This window comes from Panthera onca, chromosome C1 (genome assembly GCF_046562875.1).
Source record: "Panthera onca isolate mPanOnc1 chromosome C1, mPanOnc1 haplotype 2, whole genome shotgun sequence".
NCBI lineage: Eukaryota > Metazoa > Chordata > Mammalia > Carnivora > Felidae > Panthera > Panthera onca.
In genome coordinates this window covers 73,739,253-73,758,504 of record NC_138346.1, presented here as the reverse complement: position 1 = coordinate 73,758,504, position 19,252 = coordinate 73,739,253, and the positions used below count along the sequence as shown (strand labels likewise).

The 19,252-nt window shown below is 37.6% G+C and overlaps 1 protein-coding gene across 2 annotated transcripts in view; it reads right to left on the bottom strand.

Moving 5' to 3' along the window:
• Window positions 1-19,252, bottom strand: part of CCDC148 (coiled-coil domain containing 148) — a 246,819-nt gene that overhangs the window by 156,430 nt on the left and 71,137 nt on the right. For both annotated transcript variants that reach the window (XM_060626781.3, XM_060626782.3), the window contains 5 exons: window positions 14,922-15,025; window positions 5,854-5,936; window positions 5,235-5,386; window positions 3,601-3,696; window positions 3,341-3,522 (listed from right to left, as the gene is read on the bottom strand). In XM_060626781.3, coding sequence (XP_060482764.2) covers window positions 3,341-3,522; window positions 3,601-3,696; window positions 5,235-5,386; window positions 5,854-5,936; window positions 14,922-15,025 — 617 coding nt within the window. The remainder of the gene's footprint in view (window positions 1-3,340; window positions 3,523-3,600; window positions 3,697-5,234; window positions 5,387-5,853; window positions 5,937-14,921; window positions 15,026-19,252) is intronic.

Below are 19,252 nucleotides of genomic sequence, written 5' to 3'. Positions count from 1 at the left end.
TCTGGATAATTATATGTGACAGACTATTAAGCTAGAATTTATGAACCTATATTCCTCCAAAGTGAATTCCTACTGCTCCCTTCACATGCCTTGCCACTCTTACCTTCATTGTTTTCACCTTTAATTCAACTCAACGGAACAATCATTTATTTGAAAGCTGCTCTGTGCCAGGATGGGCCAGGTGCTAAGGATACAAATATTGCTAATAAATTATTTTGTCTTCAAGGGGTTTGCAGTCTAGTCATGCAACATCCCTTCTTAGAATGTCCTCCCTGCCTCCTATCTTATCCAAACTCTACTCATTCTTTGAACCTATAGCGAATTTTATTTCCTCCACTAAGCTTTCCTAAGCTATTTTTTCCTCAGTGTACCTTCCCGCTGAAGAAAACTTAGCATGTGATGTATGTCCATCATATTCTCTACTTAACCTTCAGTAATGGCAATAGAACTGTGTATCTCAACTTTTTTCTGAGTGATGCAGTGTTGTACAAAGGAAGAGCAGAAACTGAGTTCAGATGAAAAATAAGGTAGGAAAATGGGCTGTGAAGATAGGTCTTAGTGGAAAGCATCCACTTCAGGCTGCTAAGGCAAACTTTTCCAGGTTTAGGAGCTGCTAACCTAGAAACACCACAATCCTAGCCAGATGTTCTAGGGGGACAAGATTCATCTGGGAGGAAGTGTAATGGGGCAGCCAACATGCTTTAAAAGGAAGGAGTCAAAGGGGCACCTGGATGGTTCAGTCAGTTAAGCATCTGACTTCGGCTCAGATCACAATCTCGTGGTTCATGAGTTGGAGCCCTGCATTGGGCTCTGTGCTGACAGCTCAGAGCCTGGAGCCTGCTTCAGATTCTGTGTCTCCCTCTCTCTCTGCCCCTTCCCACTCCCACTCAGTCTCTCTCTCTCTCTCAAAAATAAATAAACATTTAAAAAATTAAATAAAATAAAAGGTAGGACTCAAACTGACCTTCTTCATAGCTGTGAGAAGTAAGTGAAATGATTCATTTTCATAAATACCAAATAAAAGTTGTGCTGTCTAGTTAACAATAGGTTTACAACCTATTGGAAATATGTACAAACCCCTCCTCCTCCCCCACAATGGAGTCTGAATCCCTTACACACTTCACTTCCTGTTTTTTCTTCCCCCTTCCCATTTCACAGGCTTATTTTCCACGGGCTTTGCAATGAGCATGAGCCAAAGAAGTCTGTGCGTCACCTCAAGGAATATACATTTGTTCCAATCAGACTACTTTTGCCTTACATGGGCACAGGTGACTTCCGGGTAAGGCTGTAACATCTGTAGTACTCAGCCCATGAGGAACCAGGGGAGGGACTTGCATGCTAGGAGATAAATTGCCTGCTGCAACAACCCCCAGTGTGCCTGTCCATCAGACAATGCTCTTGCAAGAATGTTGATTAAAGCCTCATTTCACTGTGCTCTGAGTCTCTGTATCCCTCCTTTGATTGGGTCAGTGGGCTTATTTCTCACAATAGCCACAGCAGCCTGATTATAATGCATCCCCCTGGAAAAACAAAACAACAAAACCCACACCCGTCTCGCTCTTGCTTAATGAGCTCTAAAATCTCTTTAACAAGGTTGAGATGGGGAAAGGAGAGAGAAGGTTTATTTTATAATTAGAGACTTCAACTAAGTGCATGGTTGAGTTAACATTTCATTGTGACTGAGTTTCAATTAAAATGTAATTAATCAATCAACACATATAAATGATATATTATTAATTTTTCCCAGCTTTAGTGAAAGGTGGGAAGAAAAAAAAAAAAAGGAAGGCAGAGAGGCAGGGTGAGTAGGGGCTCTTAGAAGAACAAAAAGTTTCTGCCCAGGAGGAACCACGACCATTGCCACAGAGATGTAAGAAAAAGTCCTGGGTCAGGAAAGGTTTGGACTTCACCTACGATTGCCTAGTATATGAAGACAAGTAAAAGCTGTAACCAGAGTTGGATCAAGAAGCTACTAAAGCAAGTAACTCTACTTGATAAGATTTAAGGTTTTCCTTGTTGTCACTTATTCCTTAACACTAGCAATTTCATATAAAGGAGTTTCACTTATAGGCAATACATTAAGAAATATAAGAAATATAGTAAAAGGCTTACTTTAATTGACTATAAACGTGTCACTTGAATAATTATCCTTTCTTTTAACATACATATTCTTTGGTGGTAACTGGATGGCTCAGGCGGTTAAGCATCTGACTCTTAATTTGGGCTCAGGTCATAAACATGGTTCGTAGGTTTGAGCCCTGTTTCAGGCTCTGCACTGGCAGCACAGGGCCTGCTTAGGATTTTCTCTCCCTTTCTCTCTGCCCCTCCCCCCTGCTCTCTCTCTCAAAATAAATTAAAAAAAACTTTTAAAATATATATTCTTTGAAGAGAATTTAGAGGTCAATATACTAGAATAAAAGGCATATTTTCCTATAAAATATTCTGCAGAAACTTCACATGCAAAACACACATGAGGTAAGCTATTGATCTGACCCTACAGTGGCATTTCTGGCTTTATTTATTAAATTAATTTTAATATAGAATTTACACTACAGAAAGGGTACCCGGGTGGCTCAGTCGGTTGAGCATCTGACTTAGGCTCAGGTCATGATCTCACAGTTCGTGAGTTCAAGCCCCACACTGGACTCACTGCTGTCAGTGAAGAGCCCAGTATGGATCCTCTGCCCCCCTCTCTGTCCCCCCACCTGGTGCTCTCCCCAAAAAAATATTTTTAAAGAAGGATTTATACCACAAAAGATGACCCTGTCAAAGGTGAATTTTAAATCCCCTAATGTTGTATTTGTTATTCAGAAGAGGATTTGTCATTTTCAGATACAACTAAAAGTCCATTTTCTTAAAAAAATGTAATGTGTTTTAAAAATTTTTATAAAACATATTTTGTGTTTACTGTAGAACAAAATCACAGTGAATTACAAGTAACATAATTCCATGGGTACATTTTTCCATTGCAGTCAATTATTATTAGTACTGATTTATAAATTTCCACTAAAGAAGAGCTTCATGTCTTAAAATCAAAATTCATAGTTACTAAAAATTCATGCTTCAAAACTGTTTCTTAACTATGTAGTAAAGAGCTCAATGAGGTGAGTATTTTCATCATGTTTCAAGCTTATAAAATTTTTACAACCATTGTTTGGGGAAATTACTTTAGAGGAAAGAGAACCCTCATTCAACAAATAGTCAATCTAAAAACTTATTGATTGACTACATTTCAACCACATAGTAATTATGAAAACAGTAAAGCAGAAGTATAGCAGCCTTCAACAGAAATAAAAATTGAGTGGCAAAAATCGACACAATTCAAGTAGCTTTATCTTATCACCTGGCTATGTCTTCTAACTGCAGATCAACATCTTGAAGTTTCTTTTGATATTTCTCTGTAAAGTTATAGAACTCATTAAGAACTGAAGATTTTAAATCAGGGTATGGGCATTCCAAGGTTTCTAATTCCATGGGCACTTCACTAAGCTGGTTACATCTTTCTTCTGAAGAATGATCTAGTATCTGAAAAACAGTTTATGATTGTTTTATTTAACATAAATGACAAATTGATAAACAAATTACTATATGCATCACACTTACTTTCATACTCCAGTCTGAAAGATAGTTTTCTATTTTCTGTTGCTCCAGGCTAAGTCTTTCAAAGACAGCTTTCAATTGTGTCTTCACAAAGTCAACCTGTAACATATAGATAAAAGAAAGTCCCTTTGAGAACCTGTGGAAGAGGGTTTAAGAGATGCCATAGCCAGGCAGTGCTTACCAGAAGGGGGCTTTCAGACATCGATCCTAAAAATGGAGCTAGGAGTATGGTGGGGTCATAGACACTCTATACCCTCATTTGGATTTTGTTTGTGGTAAGGCAGAGACCTTACCAGACTATTTCTGGCTCAATCACCCTTTCTTCTGCTAGCATCCCTGCCTCCAGTCCCCAGCTGGACATGGGGTTTTTAATACCTTTTTAAAAAATATATTATTGGGGCATCTGGGTGGCTTAGTTGGTCGAGCGTCCAACTTCTGCTCAGGTCATGATCTTGCAGTTCATGGGTTCAAGCCCTGTGTCAGGCTGTGTGCTGACAGCTCAGAGCCTAGAACCTGCTTCAGATTCTGTGTCTCCGTCTCTCTCTGCCCTTCCCCTGCTCGCTCACTCACTCTCTCTCTCTCTCAAAAATAAAAATAAAACATTAAATTTTTTAAATTATTTAAAATATATTATTTATAAAATCAATATAACAACACTACAGAATAACTGAAAAATAGTAAGAAAAATCACCTAAAAGTTTATATCTAGTGCAACTATGACCATGGAGCTTATGGTCTAGTCAGGGGAGGCAGCCAATACACTCATAAAAAAATAGATAAGAAAATTATCAAAAGGAGGTAGGTGATGTAAAAACAGGGTGCGGTAGGGACGCCTGGGTAGCTCAGTTGGTTAAGTGGCTTCAACTCAGGTTATGATCTCACAGCTCAGGAGTTCAATCCTCACGTCAGGCTCTGTGCTGACAGCTCAGAGCCTGGAGCCTGCTTCAGATTCTGTGTCTGCTTCTCTTTCTGCCCCTCCCCTGTTCTCTTTCTCTCTTTCTCTCTCTCAAAAATATATAAAGTTAAAAAAAAATTAAAAAACAGTGTGAGATAATAGAGAATGACTATAGCTTCTCTCCTATGGGTGATCAGGAAAGGCTTCTCAGAGGAGAGAACATTTAAACTAAGACCTAAGTGACAAAAAGTGCCATCAGTGGGACAGAGAAAACAGACGATGCAAAGGCCTTGAGATGAGGAGTCTGGTATGTATGAGGAACAGACAGGAGGCCAGCCTCAGTGTGACAAAGTCTAGGAGAAAGGGGGAAGTGCCAGGTAGGAGATGAGGTTGAAAAAGGGGGCTGGATGTACAGGGAGGAATTGTGGGCCAGCAGGAGCTCTGCAGGGATCTACCAGGGGGATGACTGGACCCCACCACACTGAAGGTAGAATCCCAAAAGGCACTGTAAGGAGGGGCAAGAATGAGTGCAGGGAGACTAGTCATGAGGCCATCATAACTTTTCAGGTGAGAAATAAGCATGCTTGGACAGATTCAGGGATATGTTTAAGATATTGAAGACACAGAATTTGCTATACCTTCTATTTAAATACAAGACACATGTTTGTTTCTTATGTCAAACTGTTCTAGTCAGGATAAAAATGAGGTATTACATTATTAAAAGTAAAGGTAATATACTGACCTCTTCCAGTACTTTCACTGAGTTAAACTCAGTATGTGAGTATGAATGCTTGGAAATGTGATGCTGTCTGTATTTCAGATCTGCTCTCAACTGCTGAATAGGATTTATCACATTTTTAAGATACACGCACCATTGTTCTGATAACTCTTGTTCTATGGAGAAACAAAATTAAATCCAGGTAACACTTTATTATTTTTTTAAGTTTATTTATTTACTTTGAGTATGTGTGTGTGTGTGCGTGCACACGCACACATGCAAAAGCTGAGGAGGAGCAGAGGGAAAGGAGAGAGAAAAACTCCCAAGCAGGCTCTGAACTGTCAGAGCAGAGCTGACAAGGGGCTCAAACTCACAAATGGTGTGTGCGTGATCATAGCCTGAACCTAAACCAAGATTCAGCAACTTAATCAACTAAGCCCCCCAGGCGCCCCCAGGTAATATATTACTATTCTAAATTTCTTCAAGAACAGGACATTAAGAGTGCAGATTTAGCTTTGGATTCCTTTAGGAAAAAAAACTGGCAGTTAACAGTAAGAAAACATAAAGTGAGTGGCCCACTTTCATCTTCAAAACAAAACTCCCCTTTAAATATAGGATAAAAACAAAAAACAAAAAATCTCACCAAAATTTGTAAGGTCAGTAAGACATTCATTTCCAATGTTCTCTTCATTGAGAAAGGATTTTATTTCAGATTCCATTTTATACCTGAAATAGACATTATCTCTATCAGCTTTTTAAAAATAATCATAAACATACGTGGGTTTAAAAATATCTAAAAATAGAAATTTAATCTTTTTTTTTTAATGTTTATTTATTTTTGAGACAGAGAGAGACAGAGCATGAACGGGGGAAGGTCAGAGAGAGAGGGAGACACAGAATCTGAAGCAGGTTCCAGGCTCTAAGCTGTCAACACAGAGCCTGACGCGGGGCTCAAACTCACGGACCGTGAGATCATGACCTGAGCCGAAGTCGGACGCTTAACCGACTGAGCCACCCAGGCGCCCCTAGAAATTTAATCTAATGTGGTCCCATTCACCTATTCATGTATTCAGACCATATACTAAATTCCTAATATGGATTGGACACTTGCCAGACACTGACACAGAAAGAAGCACAGATGAACACTTCAGGCAGAAGTAACAGCGTGAGCAAAGGCAAGTGCCTGGCACATCCTGGCAATGCTTCCTGTGGAAAGAGCTTAGGGCACTAGGAAGCCACTGAGGGATATTATGCTGATCTCACCTGCCCAGCAGATCTGTGTTTCAGAAAGATTCCCAGGCAGGGGAACCTGGGTGGCTCAGTAGGTTAAGCCTCCGACTTCAGCTCAGGTCATGGTCTCATGACTCATGGGTTCAAGCCCCACATGGGGCTCTGTGCTGACAGCTCAGACCTGGAGCCTGCTTTAGATTCTGTGTCTCCCTCTCTGCCCCTCCCCAATTTGTGCTCAGTCTCTCTCTCGGAAAATGAATGAGCATTAAAAAAAAGAAGAAGAAGAAGAAGAAAGAAAGATTCCCATGTAGCAAAACAGAGGATGAGTTGGAAGGAGGGGTAGTCAAATAAAAACAGAAAATGAAAAGGAGAGGATCAGGTTAACCTGGACCAACAAGGTAGTTATTCCAAAAGTTAAGAGATGATGAGGTCCTGAACTAGAGAAATGAGAGTAAAGGTATGTTTTGTTTTTATAGACTAATAAAAGCAATAAATCTTAATGATTTTTATTTTATTTCAATATAGTCATTTTTAGAGTACAACCATAACCAGCTGAAACTGGACATCTGAAAACATTGTAGTCTATCCCTTGCTTACGGCAGATTTAACGAAATCATAGAAGAGTTTTGATTTGTTGTGATTGTTAAAATATAATATTGGAAATGGTATAAAATAATAAATTATCAACAATTATAACACTTTACTACAATTATTATTTTTATTTTTGCATATAAGTTTCTAGCCCTTGTCCACAGGCATATGTATGTTAAATAACTATAATTATGAATTAATTGGTAATTAATGGTAATATTCATCATCTTATATTGGGGTTTTTCAATAACATTTAAGATATTTCTAAATAATTCTCATAATTATCCTTTATTTTAATGGCTGCATGGTATTCTATTTTATATATGTGGCATCATCTTCTAAACCAGCTCACTTACATGGGACAGAGACTTTATTTGCATGTATAAGGGGGGGGGTGCTATTGTAGATGACACTTCGCTGTCTACTCTTTATGTAGTTTTTGCCAGAAGCATTTTTTAGATTACATTTGAAACTGTTACATGGAGAATGGGTGCAAAACCTAAGCTCTAAAACCAGAAATTATTTCATAGTGGATTTGTATAAACAAAAACATAGTACTTATCAACCTTCTAGCTCTCCTACTTATATTTCAGCATCCAGAAAGTCATAGTAAAACATATAAGCCAACAGGAGAAGTGGCTTTGTTCACACAGGAGACCAACCTGCTACTTGCATGTAATAATTCTGGTAAGTTCCATCCTAGCTTCCTAGATTAACAACCCTACCCATCTGCCAAGACCAGCCCTTTTTGCTGATTGTCCTGATGGCCCAACAAAATCCAAAAGCATTTTTTATGCCTTCTAGAACTATGACAATCTGAAACTAGCTTGTGAATGAAGGCTAACATTTCCTGAATTGTGTTCTATAAAACAGTAATGTCAATGAGATGCCATGGGGAGGGAGGGGGATGGGAAATAGTAAATAAAATCAGATATGTTTCTACAGTGAAGGATTTCTCAAAAACTTGATTATGCTAAAATACAATGAGGTTATACAAAAACGGTAGGAAATGTATTTTCTAATTTATAGGAACATGAAATTCATTATTCTCCATGGAGTAACTTGCAGAATATTTGTTTTGCAGAATATGATTTAGGAAATATAAAGATTGCGGTGCAACTCAAGAGCATTAAAAATGGTAACTCTGGAGAAGAGAACCCTGCCCTGTTCATCAATGACATGCTAGACTAGGCCCCCGGGTTCTTCAAGTTGGAACTCTGTGCAGATTACAACCTCCTCCCATCTGAAGAGGGAACAAATATAAGGCAACTTTCTGTGCCCATGTATGCCAATTTAAGTACCTCCCAATGCTGTATGGGCTATCCTCTGTTTCCAATAAATATGATGGTACTACAAAAAAGCCTCTTGAGTTCTTGTGTGACCATTTGCTTGATGATATGTTAATCTACTTCCTAGATCTGCCTAGTTGCAATGTAACCACCTGTAAGGTAAACCAGCCTGGTGAAGGGTGTTCTTGAACTCTCAGGAGTCCACTGTCATATAGGTCCTCATCCTTCCAGGAGGGTGCCAAAGTTATAGATGTAGAATCTGTCTCCTCAGAACATCAAACATTCCCAGAGCTTCCTGAGATGACTAGCCTAGCCACTTAATTACCAGTTTTGGTAGAACAAGCAAACTACAGGTCCAAGAATGGTAGTCAGAAGCCATTTAAGCAAACAATTAGCAAAGGGACGTGGATCACGAAAGGCAGAGCAAGAGAATACGTTAAAGTTCCAATAATGGAATTAATAGCCAGGAGACCTGCAGAAAATCAGCAGGTCAGAAAGCTTGGTTTCTTAGAATCAGCTATTGCATCCACTTCTCAGTTGAAAGAGTCTATCCCAAATGAGCAAACCACAGAGACAACAAAGGGAGTCACACAACCAATGGCTAGAGAATGAACTCAGGAGCTGGGCTTAGAGAGTTCTCTGATGCTCTGAGTCATACAGTGTGAATGCTGGTGTTAATTTTATCTTTAAAGATGCATTTACAGACAACATTTAATTGTTGTTGGTAAAACCTCGTGATATCCTCTGTAAAAAGGTGATATTTAAAAAATGTTATAAAACTAAAAGTGTGAGCAAAAGACTATATGTATTCCTAACAGAGATTTGGTTATAAAACATCCCTGTGTAGTGAAAGTAGTAAGGTGTACAAATAAACCCTGAAAATTTTATGATTCAACAATTCTTGTTAAAATAAAAATTATAGGGCTGCTTGGGCGGTTCAGTAAGTTAAGCATCTGACTCTCGATTCCTTCTCAGGTTGGGATCTCATGGGTTTGTGAGTTCAAACCCCACATCAGGCTCCATCCTGACCATGCGGAGCCTGATTGAGATTCTCCCTCTCTCTGCCCCTCCCTAGCTCATGCGTGTGCTCTCTGTCTCTCTCAAAATAAATAAAGTTTAAAATAAAAACTGTCTCTCTAAAGAAGACATGATGGCCAATAGGCACATGAAAAGATACTCAATGTCATTCCTCATCAGGGAAATACAAATCAAAACCACACTGAGATACCACCTCATGCCAGTTAGAATGGCTACAATGAACAAATCAGGAGACTATAGATGCAGGAGAGGATGTGGAGAAATGGGAACCCTCTTGCACTGTTGGTGGGAATGCAAACTGGTGCAGCCACTCTGGAAAACAATGTGGAGGTTCCTCAAAAAATTAAATACAACTACCTTATGTCTCAGCAATAGCACTTCTAGGAATTTACCCAAGGGATACAGGAGTGCTGATGCATAGGGGCACTTGTACCCCAATGTTTATAGCAGCACTTTCACCAGTAGCCAAATTATGGAAAGAGCCTAAATGTCCATCAACTGATGAATGGATAAAGAAATTGTGGTTTATAGACACAATGGAATATACTTGGCAATGAGAAAGAATGAAATGTGGCCTTTGTAGCAACGTGGATGGAACTGGAGAGTGTTATGCTAAGTGAAATAAGTCATACAGAGAAAGACAGATACCATATGTTTTACTCTTAGGTGGATCCTGAGAATCTTAACAGAAGACCATGGAGGAGGAGAAGGGAAAAAAAATTTGAGAGGGAGGGAGCCAAACCATAAGAGACTCTTAAAAACTGAGAATACACTGGGGCACCTGGGTGGCTCAGTCGGTTGAGCATCCAACTTTGGCTCAGGTCATGATCTCACAGCTCATGAGTTCAAGCCCTGCATCAGGCTCTGTGCTGACAGCTCAGAGCCTGGAGCCCACTTCGGATTCTGTGTCTCCCTCTCTGTCTGCTCCTAACCCACTCACATTCTGCCTCTGTCTCTCTCAAAAATAAACATTTTTTTTAAAAATTAAAAAAAAACTGAGAATAAACTGATGGTTGATGGGGGGGTGGGAGAGTGGGTGATAGGCATTGAGAAGGGCACCTGTTGGGATGAACACTGGGTGTTGTAAGAAAACCAATTTGACAATAAATTTCACATTAAGAAACTAAAAATTAAAAAAATAAAATAAAATAAAAACTGTCACAGAAAAGGTGGTCATAAGAGGGAAGTATATAGTAATCCAGGCCTTCCTAAAGAAGGAAGAAAGTTCTCAGATATACAACTTAACCTTACATCTCAATGAGCTGGAAAAAGAAAATCAAATAAAACCCAAAACCAGCAGAAGACAGGGAATAATAAAGATTAGAGCATAATGCTATCGAAACCAAAAAAACAGTAGAACAGATCAATGAAACCAGGAGCTGGTTCTCTGAAAGAATTAACAAAATTGATAAACCCCTAGCCAGTTTGATCAAAAAGAAAAAGGCAAGGACCCAAATATGTAAAATCAAGAAAGAAAGAGGAGAGGGGCGCCTGGGTGGCTCAGTGGGTTGTGTCCGACTTCAGCTCAGGTCATGATCTCACAGTTCGTGGGTTCGAGTCCCACATCAGCTTCTGTGCTGACAGCTCAGAGCCTGGAGCCTGCTTCAGATTCTGTGTCTCCTTCTCTACCTGCCCCTCCCTGACTTGCACTCTGTCTCTCTCTCAAAAATAAATAAACATTAAAAAGAAAAAGAATGAAAGAGGAGAGATCACAATCAACACTGCAGAAATACAAACAATAATAAGAGAATGTTATGAGCAATTATACGCCAATAAAATGGGCAATCTGGAAGAAATGGAAAAATTCCTAGAAACATGTAAACTACCAAAACTGAAACAGGAAGAAATAAAAAATTCAAACACATCTATAGCCAGTAAAGAAATTGAATTAGTAATCAAAAATCTCCCAAACAACAAGAGTCCAGGGCCAGATTGCTTTACAGGGGAATTCTACCAAACATTTAGAGAAAAGTTAACACCTATTCTCTTGAAGCTGTTCCAAAAAATAGAAATGGAAAGAAAACTTCCAAACTCTTTCCATGAAGCCAGCATTATCTTGATTCCAAAACCAGACAAAGACCCTACTAAAAAGGATGCATAGCCCAATTTTCCTGATGAACATGGATGCAAAAATCCTCAACAAGATACTAGCCATCCAGATCCAACAATACATTAAAAAAATTATTCACCATGACCAAGTGGGATTTATGCCTAGGATGCAGGGCTGGTTCAATATCCACAAAACAATCCATGTTATACATCACATCAATAAAAGAAATGACAAAAACCACATGATCCTCTCAATAGATGCAGAGAAAGCATTTGACAAAATACAGCATCCTTTCTTGATAACAACCCTCAAGAAAGTAGGGATAGAAGGATCATACCTCAAAATCATAAAAGCCATATATAAAAGATCCACTGCTAATATCATCCTCAATGGGGAAAAACTGAGAGCTTTCCCCCTAAGGTCAGGAACAAGACAGGGGGGATGTCCACTCTTGCCACTGTTATTCAACATAGTATTAGAAGTCTTAGCCTCAGCAATTAGACAACACAAAGGAATAAAAGGCATCCAAATCAGTCAGGAAGAAGTCAAATTTCACTCTTTGCAGATGACATGATATTCTATATGGAAAACCCAAAGATTCCACCAAAAAACTGCTAGAACTGATCCATGAATTCAGCAAAGTTGCAGTATATAAAATCAATGCACAGAAATTGGTTGCATTCTCATACACCAACAATGAAGCAACAGAAAGAGAAATCAAGGAATCGATCCCATTTACAATTGCTCCAAAAGCCATAAAATAGCTAGGAATCAACCTAAACAAAGAGGTGAAAAAACTATACACTGAAAACTATAGAAAGCTTATGAAAGAAATTGAAAAAAATGAAAAAAATATTCCATGCTCCTGGATTGGAAGAGCAAACATTGTTAAAATATCAATACTACCCAAAGCAATCTACATATTCAATGCAATCCCTATCAAAATAACAACAGCATTCTTCACAGAGCAACAACAAACAATCCTAAAATTTGTATGGAACCAGAAAAGACCCCAAATAGCCAAAGCAAGCTTGAAAAATAAAACCAAAGCTGTTGGCATCACACTCCCAGACTCCAAGCTGTATAACAAAGCTATAATTATCAAGACAGTATGGTACTGGCACAAGAGCAGACTCTCAGATCAATGGAACAGAATAGAGAACCCAGAAATGGACCCACAAACATATGGCCAACTAATCTTTGGCAAAGCAGGAAAGAATATCCAGTGGAATAAAGACAGTCTCTTCAGCAAGTGGTGCTGGGAAAACTGGACAGTGACATGCAGAAGAATGAACCTGGACCACTTTCTTACACCATACACAAAAATAAACTCAAAATGGGTGAAAGACCTAAACATAAGACAGGAAGCCATCAAAATCCTCGAGGAGAAGCAGGAAAAACCTCTTTGACCTCGGCCATAGAAACTTCTTACTCAACACGTCTCTGGAGGCAAGGGAAACAAAAGCAAAAATGAACTATTGGGACCTCATCAAAATAAAAAGCTTCTGCACAGCGAAAGAAACAATCACCAAAACTAAAAGGCAACCGACAGAATGGGAGAAGATATTGGCAAATCACATATCAGATAAAGGGTTAGTATCCAAAATCTATAAAGAACTTATCAAACTCAACACCCAAAAAAACAAATAATCCAGGGAAGAAATGGGCAAAAGACATGAATAGACACTTCTCCGAAGAAGACATCCAGATGACCAACCTACACATGAAAAAATGCTCAACATGACTCATCATCAGGGAAATACAAGTCAAAACTACAATGAGATACCACCTTACACCTGTCAGAATGGCTAACATTAACAACTCAGGCAACAACAGACGTTGGTGAGGATGCGGAGAAAGAGGATCTCTTTTGCACTGCTGGTGGGAATGCAAATTGGTGAAGCCACTCTGGAAAACAATATGGAGGTTCCTCAAAAAATTAAAAATAGAACTACCCTATGACCCAGCAATTGCACTAGTAGGTACTTATCCAAGGCATACAGGTGTGCTGTTTCAAAGGGGCACATGTACCCCAATGTTTATAGCAGTACTATTGACAATAGCCAAAGTATGGAAAGAGCCCAAATGTCCATCGATGGATGAATGGATAAAGAAGATGTGGTATATATACACAATGGAGTATTACTCAGCAATCAAAAACAATGAAATCTTGCCATTTGCAACTATGTGGATGGAACTGAAGGGTATTAAGCTAAGCAAAATTAGTCAGTCAGAGAAAGACAAATATCACATGACTTCACTCATATGAGGCATTTAAGATCAAAACAGATGAATACAAGAGAAGGGAAGCAAAAATAATATAAAAACAGGGGGGTAAACAAAACATAAGAGACTCTTAAATATGGAGAACAAACAGAGGGTTACTGGAAGGGTTGTGGGAGGGGAGATGGGCTAAATGAATAAGGGGCATTAAGGAATCTACTCCTGAAATCATTGTTGCACTGTATGCTAACTAACTTGGATGTTAAATAAATAAATAAATAAATAAATAAATAAATAAATAAATATCTTTTTACAATAGCATAAAAATAAAGTATTTAGAAATAAACCTATAAAAGATATGAAAGATCTCTATATCTATTGAAAGACACTAGACTAAAATAAATGGTGAATTGAAAGACTTGATAGGGCTAAAAATGTCAATTTGCTCAAAAACCATTTGCCAATTCAGTTCTATTCTAATTCATATTTCTAACAGGTAAAAAAAAAAAGTAAAGTTAATGACCTTTAGAAATTTGAATTTGAGTAAACTACAAAAATAATCTATTGTGATGTACAATATCCGATTAAAATATACATTTTTAAAGTATACCTTAAAACTAGTATATTGCCTCAAATGGAGGGAAAACACATCTGCCTTCTCCTTTTGCCCTGCCCTTTGAAAAGAAATTTATTTTTCAAAGATTACATTTAAGAACAAGTATAGAATCATTATTTTGTTACTTCACCTTGAAATGAGAGCTGGAAATAATGACAAAAGTCAAAAATGCAAATTGACTTAGTCATAATGCAGTTACATCTAGAAATCAGTCAACAACTTGAATCCCTGAGTTCCTTCATTCATTCATTCATTCATTGAAAGCAGTCAAAGATCTCCTCCAAATCCTACAAGGAAAAGATGAAGCTGATGGTATGTTTGCCCTTGTTTGCCACTTCATAGGGAAAGCAAACATGTAAATAAGACATTATAATTCAATATGCTAAGAGTAAAATGAGTAATTACAAGTATGAAAGGGAGTGTAGAAGAGTTAAGTGATCAGCAGATATAGAAGATTATCTTTTCTTCCAAAGCAAAGCAAAAGCCATATTAACATATTTGCTGGATTCCAAATTAAATTGAGGAAATGAAAGAATTTTAATTTGACTCACAAAGCATAACTTTATATTTTTAGTTTAATGGCTTCATTAACACGGAACGTTATAGAACGTCTAAGTAAGTACAACTCTTAGCGAGTCTTAAATGTTCTTATAGAGATTTCCCTCGATTCTTACCTGACGTCATTTAGCCTTTGGTGTTCCTGCCACCACACTTGCTTGTGTTGTTTTATTAGTGTCTGCTCTTTAGATGCTTTTGAAGTCTGCACTGCTTTTCGGATCTAGATTTAGAGGAACAAAAGAGGAGCAATTCCAATGTTTTCTGAATGTGTTTTCCACAATGAAATTGTTTAATTTGTAATTTCTAAGTTACATATTTATCTCTGTTCAGTCCTATTAGTGCAACTTCTGAGACAGAGCCCACCTTAAAATAAATAATTCATTAAACAAAAACCAGGGAGGTGAAAGAGAAACTGGTTTGGAATACTGGCCAATTTAAAAATTGTTTTTAAAGTATCTATGAAAAGATAGGTAATTATATTTTCCATACATACAACAAATAACACCTTAATTCATGTAGTCTCAGAAAATTTTTCAGTAGCTTTCCATATATTTTCTCATCTTTTTGATACATCTTCCCTGCCAGGCACTATGGGCATCACTATTCCCACTGATGCATGAGGACTGAAGTTCAGAGAGGTTAAAAAACGTGGCCAAGATCCTAAAGCTCATAAATGTCAGAATTACATAGAACCTTAGTGTTCACATTGGCTTTTACATGATCCTTCAGCATAGGATGGGGAAAAGTCATTGGATAAGTTGTTAGGAGGCCTGGCTTTTGTCTCAGCTTCAGCACCTACTAGAAATAGGACCTTGAACATGTAATTTTAATCTTTCAACTCCATGCCTTCATAAATAAAGTTTTTTAAATGTTAGTAAAATACTTTTAAAAATTTAGGCAAGTATTTATTTGAAGGTACAGAAGTTGACAAAGAAATATGTCAACTTTATATTGAAAACTGAAACCTGAAAACTCGTGTAGCATTGAAACCCACATTTTTGACTAAATTTAAATTTTCCCCAGATTGTATGGCTTTTCAAAAATGTAGCACATAATTAGTACTTTGGAGTTTGTTGACAAATTGTATCAGGCCTGGATCTGTTTGCCTTAATGTCCATTGTTGGCCATCTCCCTGATCTGCTCCATATCACAGAGCAGCCTGTGTTTCCCAGACACCCCGACTAGCTGACTTGCAGCCAGGTTCAGCCAAGGGAGACACTAGTAGTAGGATCCTGAAGGGAGGGGGGAAAGGAGAAGCCAAAGGATTACTCCGCCTGCCTTCTCTAGTATCACAATCATCTCCAGGAGCATCTGCATCTTCTCCATTGCTCTGACTTTTCTTGACAGTTCTAATACAGTTCCAACAATTTCTGGGTAAATTCAGCAGATGGAATGTGGTACAGCCTTGCTTTGTCTAATGTCCCTCTGACCTAGGCATGGGAGCGCCTTCTGTTGTTAACCTCTACATTACTTCATGGTATCCTGTTTGCCTTCTCAGCTCTACACCTGTGTAACAATTTCCTGTATTAAAGACCTGTCCTCTCTTAGTCTTCAGTGTCTGTTTCCTGGTTGGATGCTGACTGATACGTACGTGTATGGTGAATTCACGTATTCCGTATTAGTACTTCTAAATGTCTATGAAAGCGCTATTCTCAAATCAGAAATTTGATGAAACATGCATATTTTATATTTTCTCTGCTACTAGAATACTTGGTATCCTGAAAGCCTTAACAGATACATCTTCAATGCTGAAGATATAAAAACTTCAGAAGACAAATCCTAAAAAGACTCTTCAGAATGCATGCTATTTCTAGCTGTCATTCACTGATTACTTCAACCTTGAGTTTATCCTTCCACTGTTCTGGTTACTGATTCAAAATTAGGGGTGTAAGAAAACAAAAACATGGAGTCAAAGTCAAATCTTTTCCTCAGGGGGTCTTAAGAGGGCTACAATTATGAAATTTAGGAGAAAAGTATATTTAAATAAGAACAGGACACTGCAGAAAAACATTCAGCAATCCTCATTCTACCTACTGAAAACATAAAAGTACATGTTTCTAAAATCTGATGCTCTAGTGTTTGCTTTAAGAATGCTTAAAACTCATTGCAACTGTTTGCCACCTACAGCCTCTAAAGTTTGTTGCAGCAGACACAACTTTTAAAATTAGATTTCTTTGACATATTTGGTCCATGTCGTACAAAAAAATTAAAACACATTGGTGAAAGATGTGGACACGTTTTAATGGCTTAAAAAAATCAATGCTGTCTTTGAGCCCAGAGAAAGACCAATTAAGTAGACTATAAAAGTCAAAATAAAGCTACTATTTTTCACTAGACATTTCCAATATTTTAAAGAACATCTTGATTTTTTGTAAGTTCACTCATTGACTCCACTTCTATCCTCAGGCCAAAAGTGAAGAAAAATAAAGTCTTAAAAGAACAAAAAGATTTAAAGTTGGATCTCTATCAATAGATTTCTAGGAGATTCCAATTCATTTTGCTGGGCAGTAAGCCATACGAAATCAATATTTAAGGTGGATGATGACTTATACGGAATGTTGATGAATTAAAAATAGCAAAAATAATAAATTCATCAAGGAATCTGAAACTAGAGGTTTCCTATGTGGTTTAATGTGATGATCCAAGATAATAATAAGACTCTAGGTAGGCACCTTGAGATACCATGATAGCCCTTCGGGTCAGATGACCTATCTTTAGATATATGCAACAATAGCTAGTGGGCAACTGAAGTGTTGGTTACATATGTGTATACATTTGTCAAAATTCATCAAGGTGTACACTTAAGAGTTGTGCACTTTATTATAGGTGAGGTATGTACACTTTAGTATATGTGAGTTATATCTCAATAAAGATAAAAGAAGAGTTAAATGTATAAAGAGCTATTAACAAAAATAAAAAGAGAAAACCCAACTACACTGAAATGAAATTTCTCATCTAGCAGGTTAACAAAACCTCAGATGTTTCACAAAACACTCTGTGAGGCCATAGGGAAACATGCTCTTTCCTATGTTGCTAGTGGAAATGCAAAATGATGCAGCCCCCCACAGAAGGGAATCTGGAGGTGGGGCAAAATTTCTTATGGATTTGCCCTTTGACCTAGACCTAACCTTATTCATAGAAATCAATCTGAGAACTATATTGGTAAAACTATGTAAGAAGATAAATGAACAAAACTATTCACTGAAGCACTCTTTGTGATAGAAAAAGAATGTAGCACAAAAACTCCATCAATAAGTGTTCTTGCCAAAATAAATTGAACCGGAATCTGATCAAGTTTCCAGATATAACCACCAGTTTACTGGAAATACAAGAGACAGAAACACATGTTAAATGACACCACCAGGATGTAATCAGCAAAATCCAGACTGTAAGAAATACAATTTCTTCAAAAAATAAATTACAAAAACACAGGAGGATAGAGGAGGATATCTAAAAAATAAAAATCAATTATAATATATGGATCTTACTTAGATGCTGATTTAAACAAACTTTAAGAAAAAAATTGAAGACAATCAGGGAAATTTAACACTGGATATTTGAAATTAAGAAATTATTAATATTTTAATGATAATGGTATTTTAGGGTTTGGGGTGGTGTTTTGTAGCCCTAATCTTTTAGAGATACATACTGAAATAATTGTGGTTAAATGTTATGATGCCTGAGATTTGTTTCAAAATAACCTGGCACAGGGGAAAGTTATGGTAGGGAGTATAGAGAAAACAATAGGCAAGAGTTGATTATAGTTGAAGCTAGATAAATTACATAGAGATAATGATATCATTCACTCTAATTTTGCATATGATCACAATTTCTCATAATGTTCTTTTAAAAATTTAGTAGATAGATACTTAGTTGAACAAGAAGAAATATCCATTCTTGCTAAGCAAAGCAATTCAAATAAAAATAATAATAAAGATCCCTTTTATACTTACCTAAACTAGAAATGAATAGTTAACATACAGTGTACCTAAAATTGGTCTCTGTTTCCAGGCCAACTCTACTATTTGGCTTCAGACTCGATCTCAGCCTGTGAAAGCTAGATCACTCAACGTCCATATCAGTGTCTTATCTGGCAGCCCAAAATTTGTGCATGATCAACGACAGGGATTTTATAGGGACTATCACATCTGATCAGTATAATACCAGTAACAGAAACCAGGCAGGTCTTCTGAATTTAATGTTAATTAACAATAATTATTACAAGAAATTATTGTTGGGGTGCCTGGGTGGCTCAGTCAGTTAAGCGTCCATGGTTCGTGAATTTGAGCCCTGTGTCGGGCTCTGTGCTGACAGCTCAGAGCCTGGAGCCTGCTTCAGATTCTGTGTCTCCCTCTCTCTCTACCTTTCCCCTGCTCCTGCTCTGTCTCTCTCTCTCTCTCTCTCTCTCTCTCTCTCTCTCAAAAATAAATAAACATTAAAAAATTTA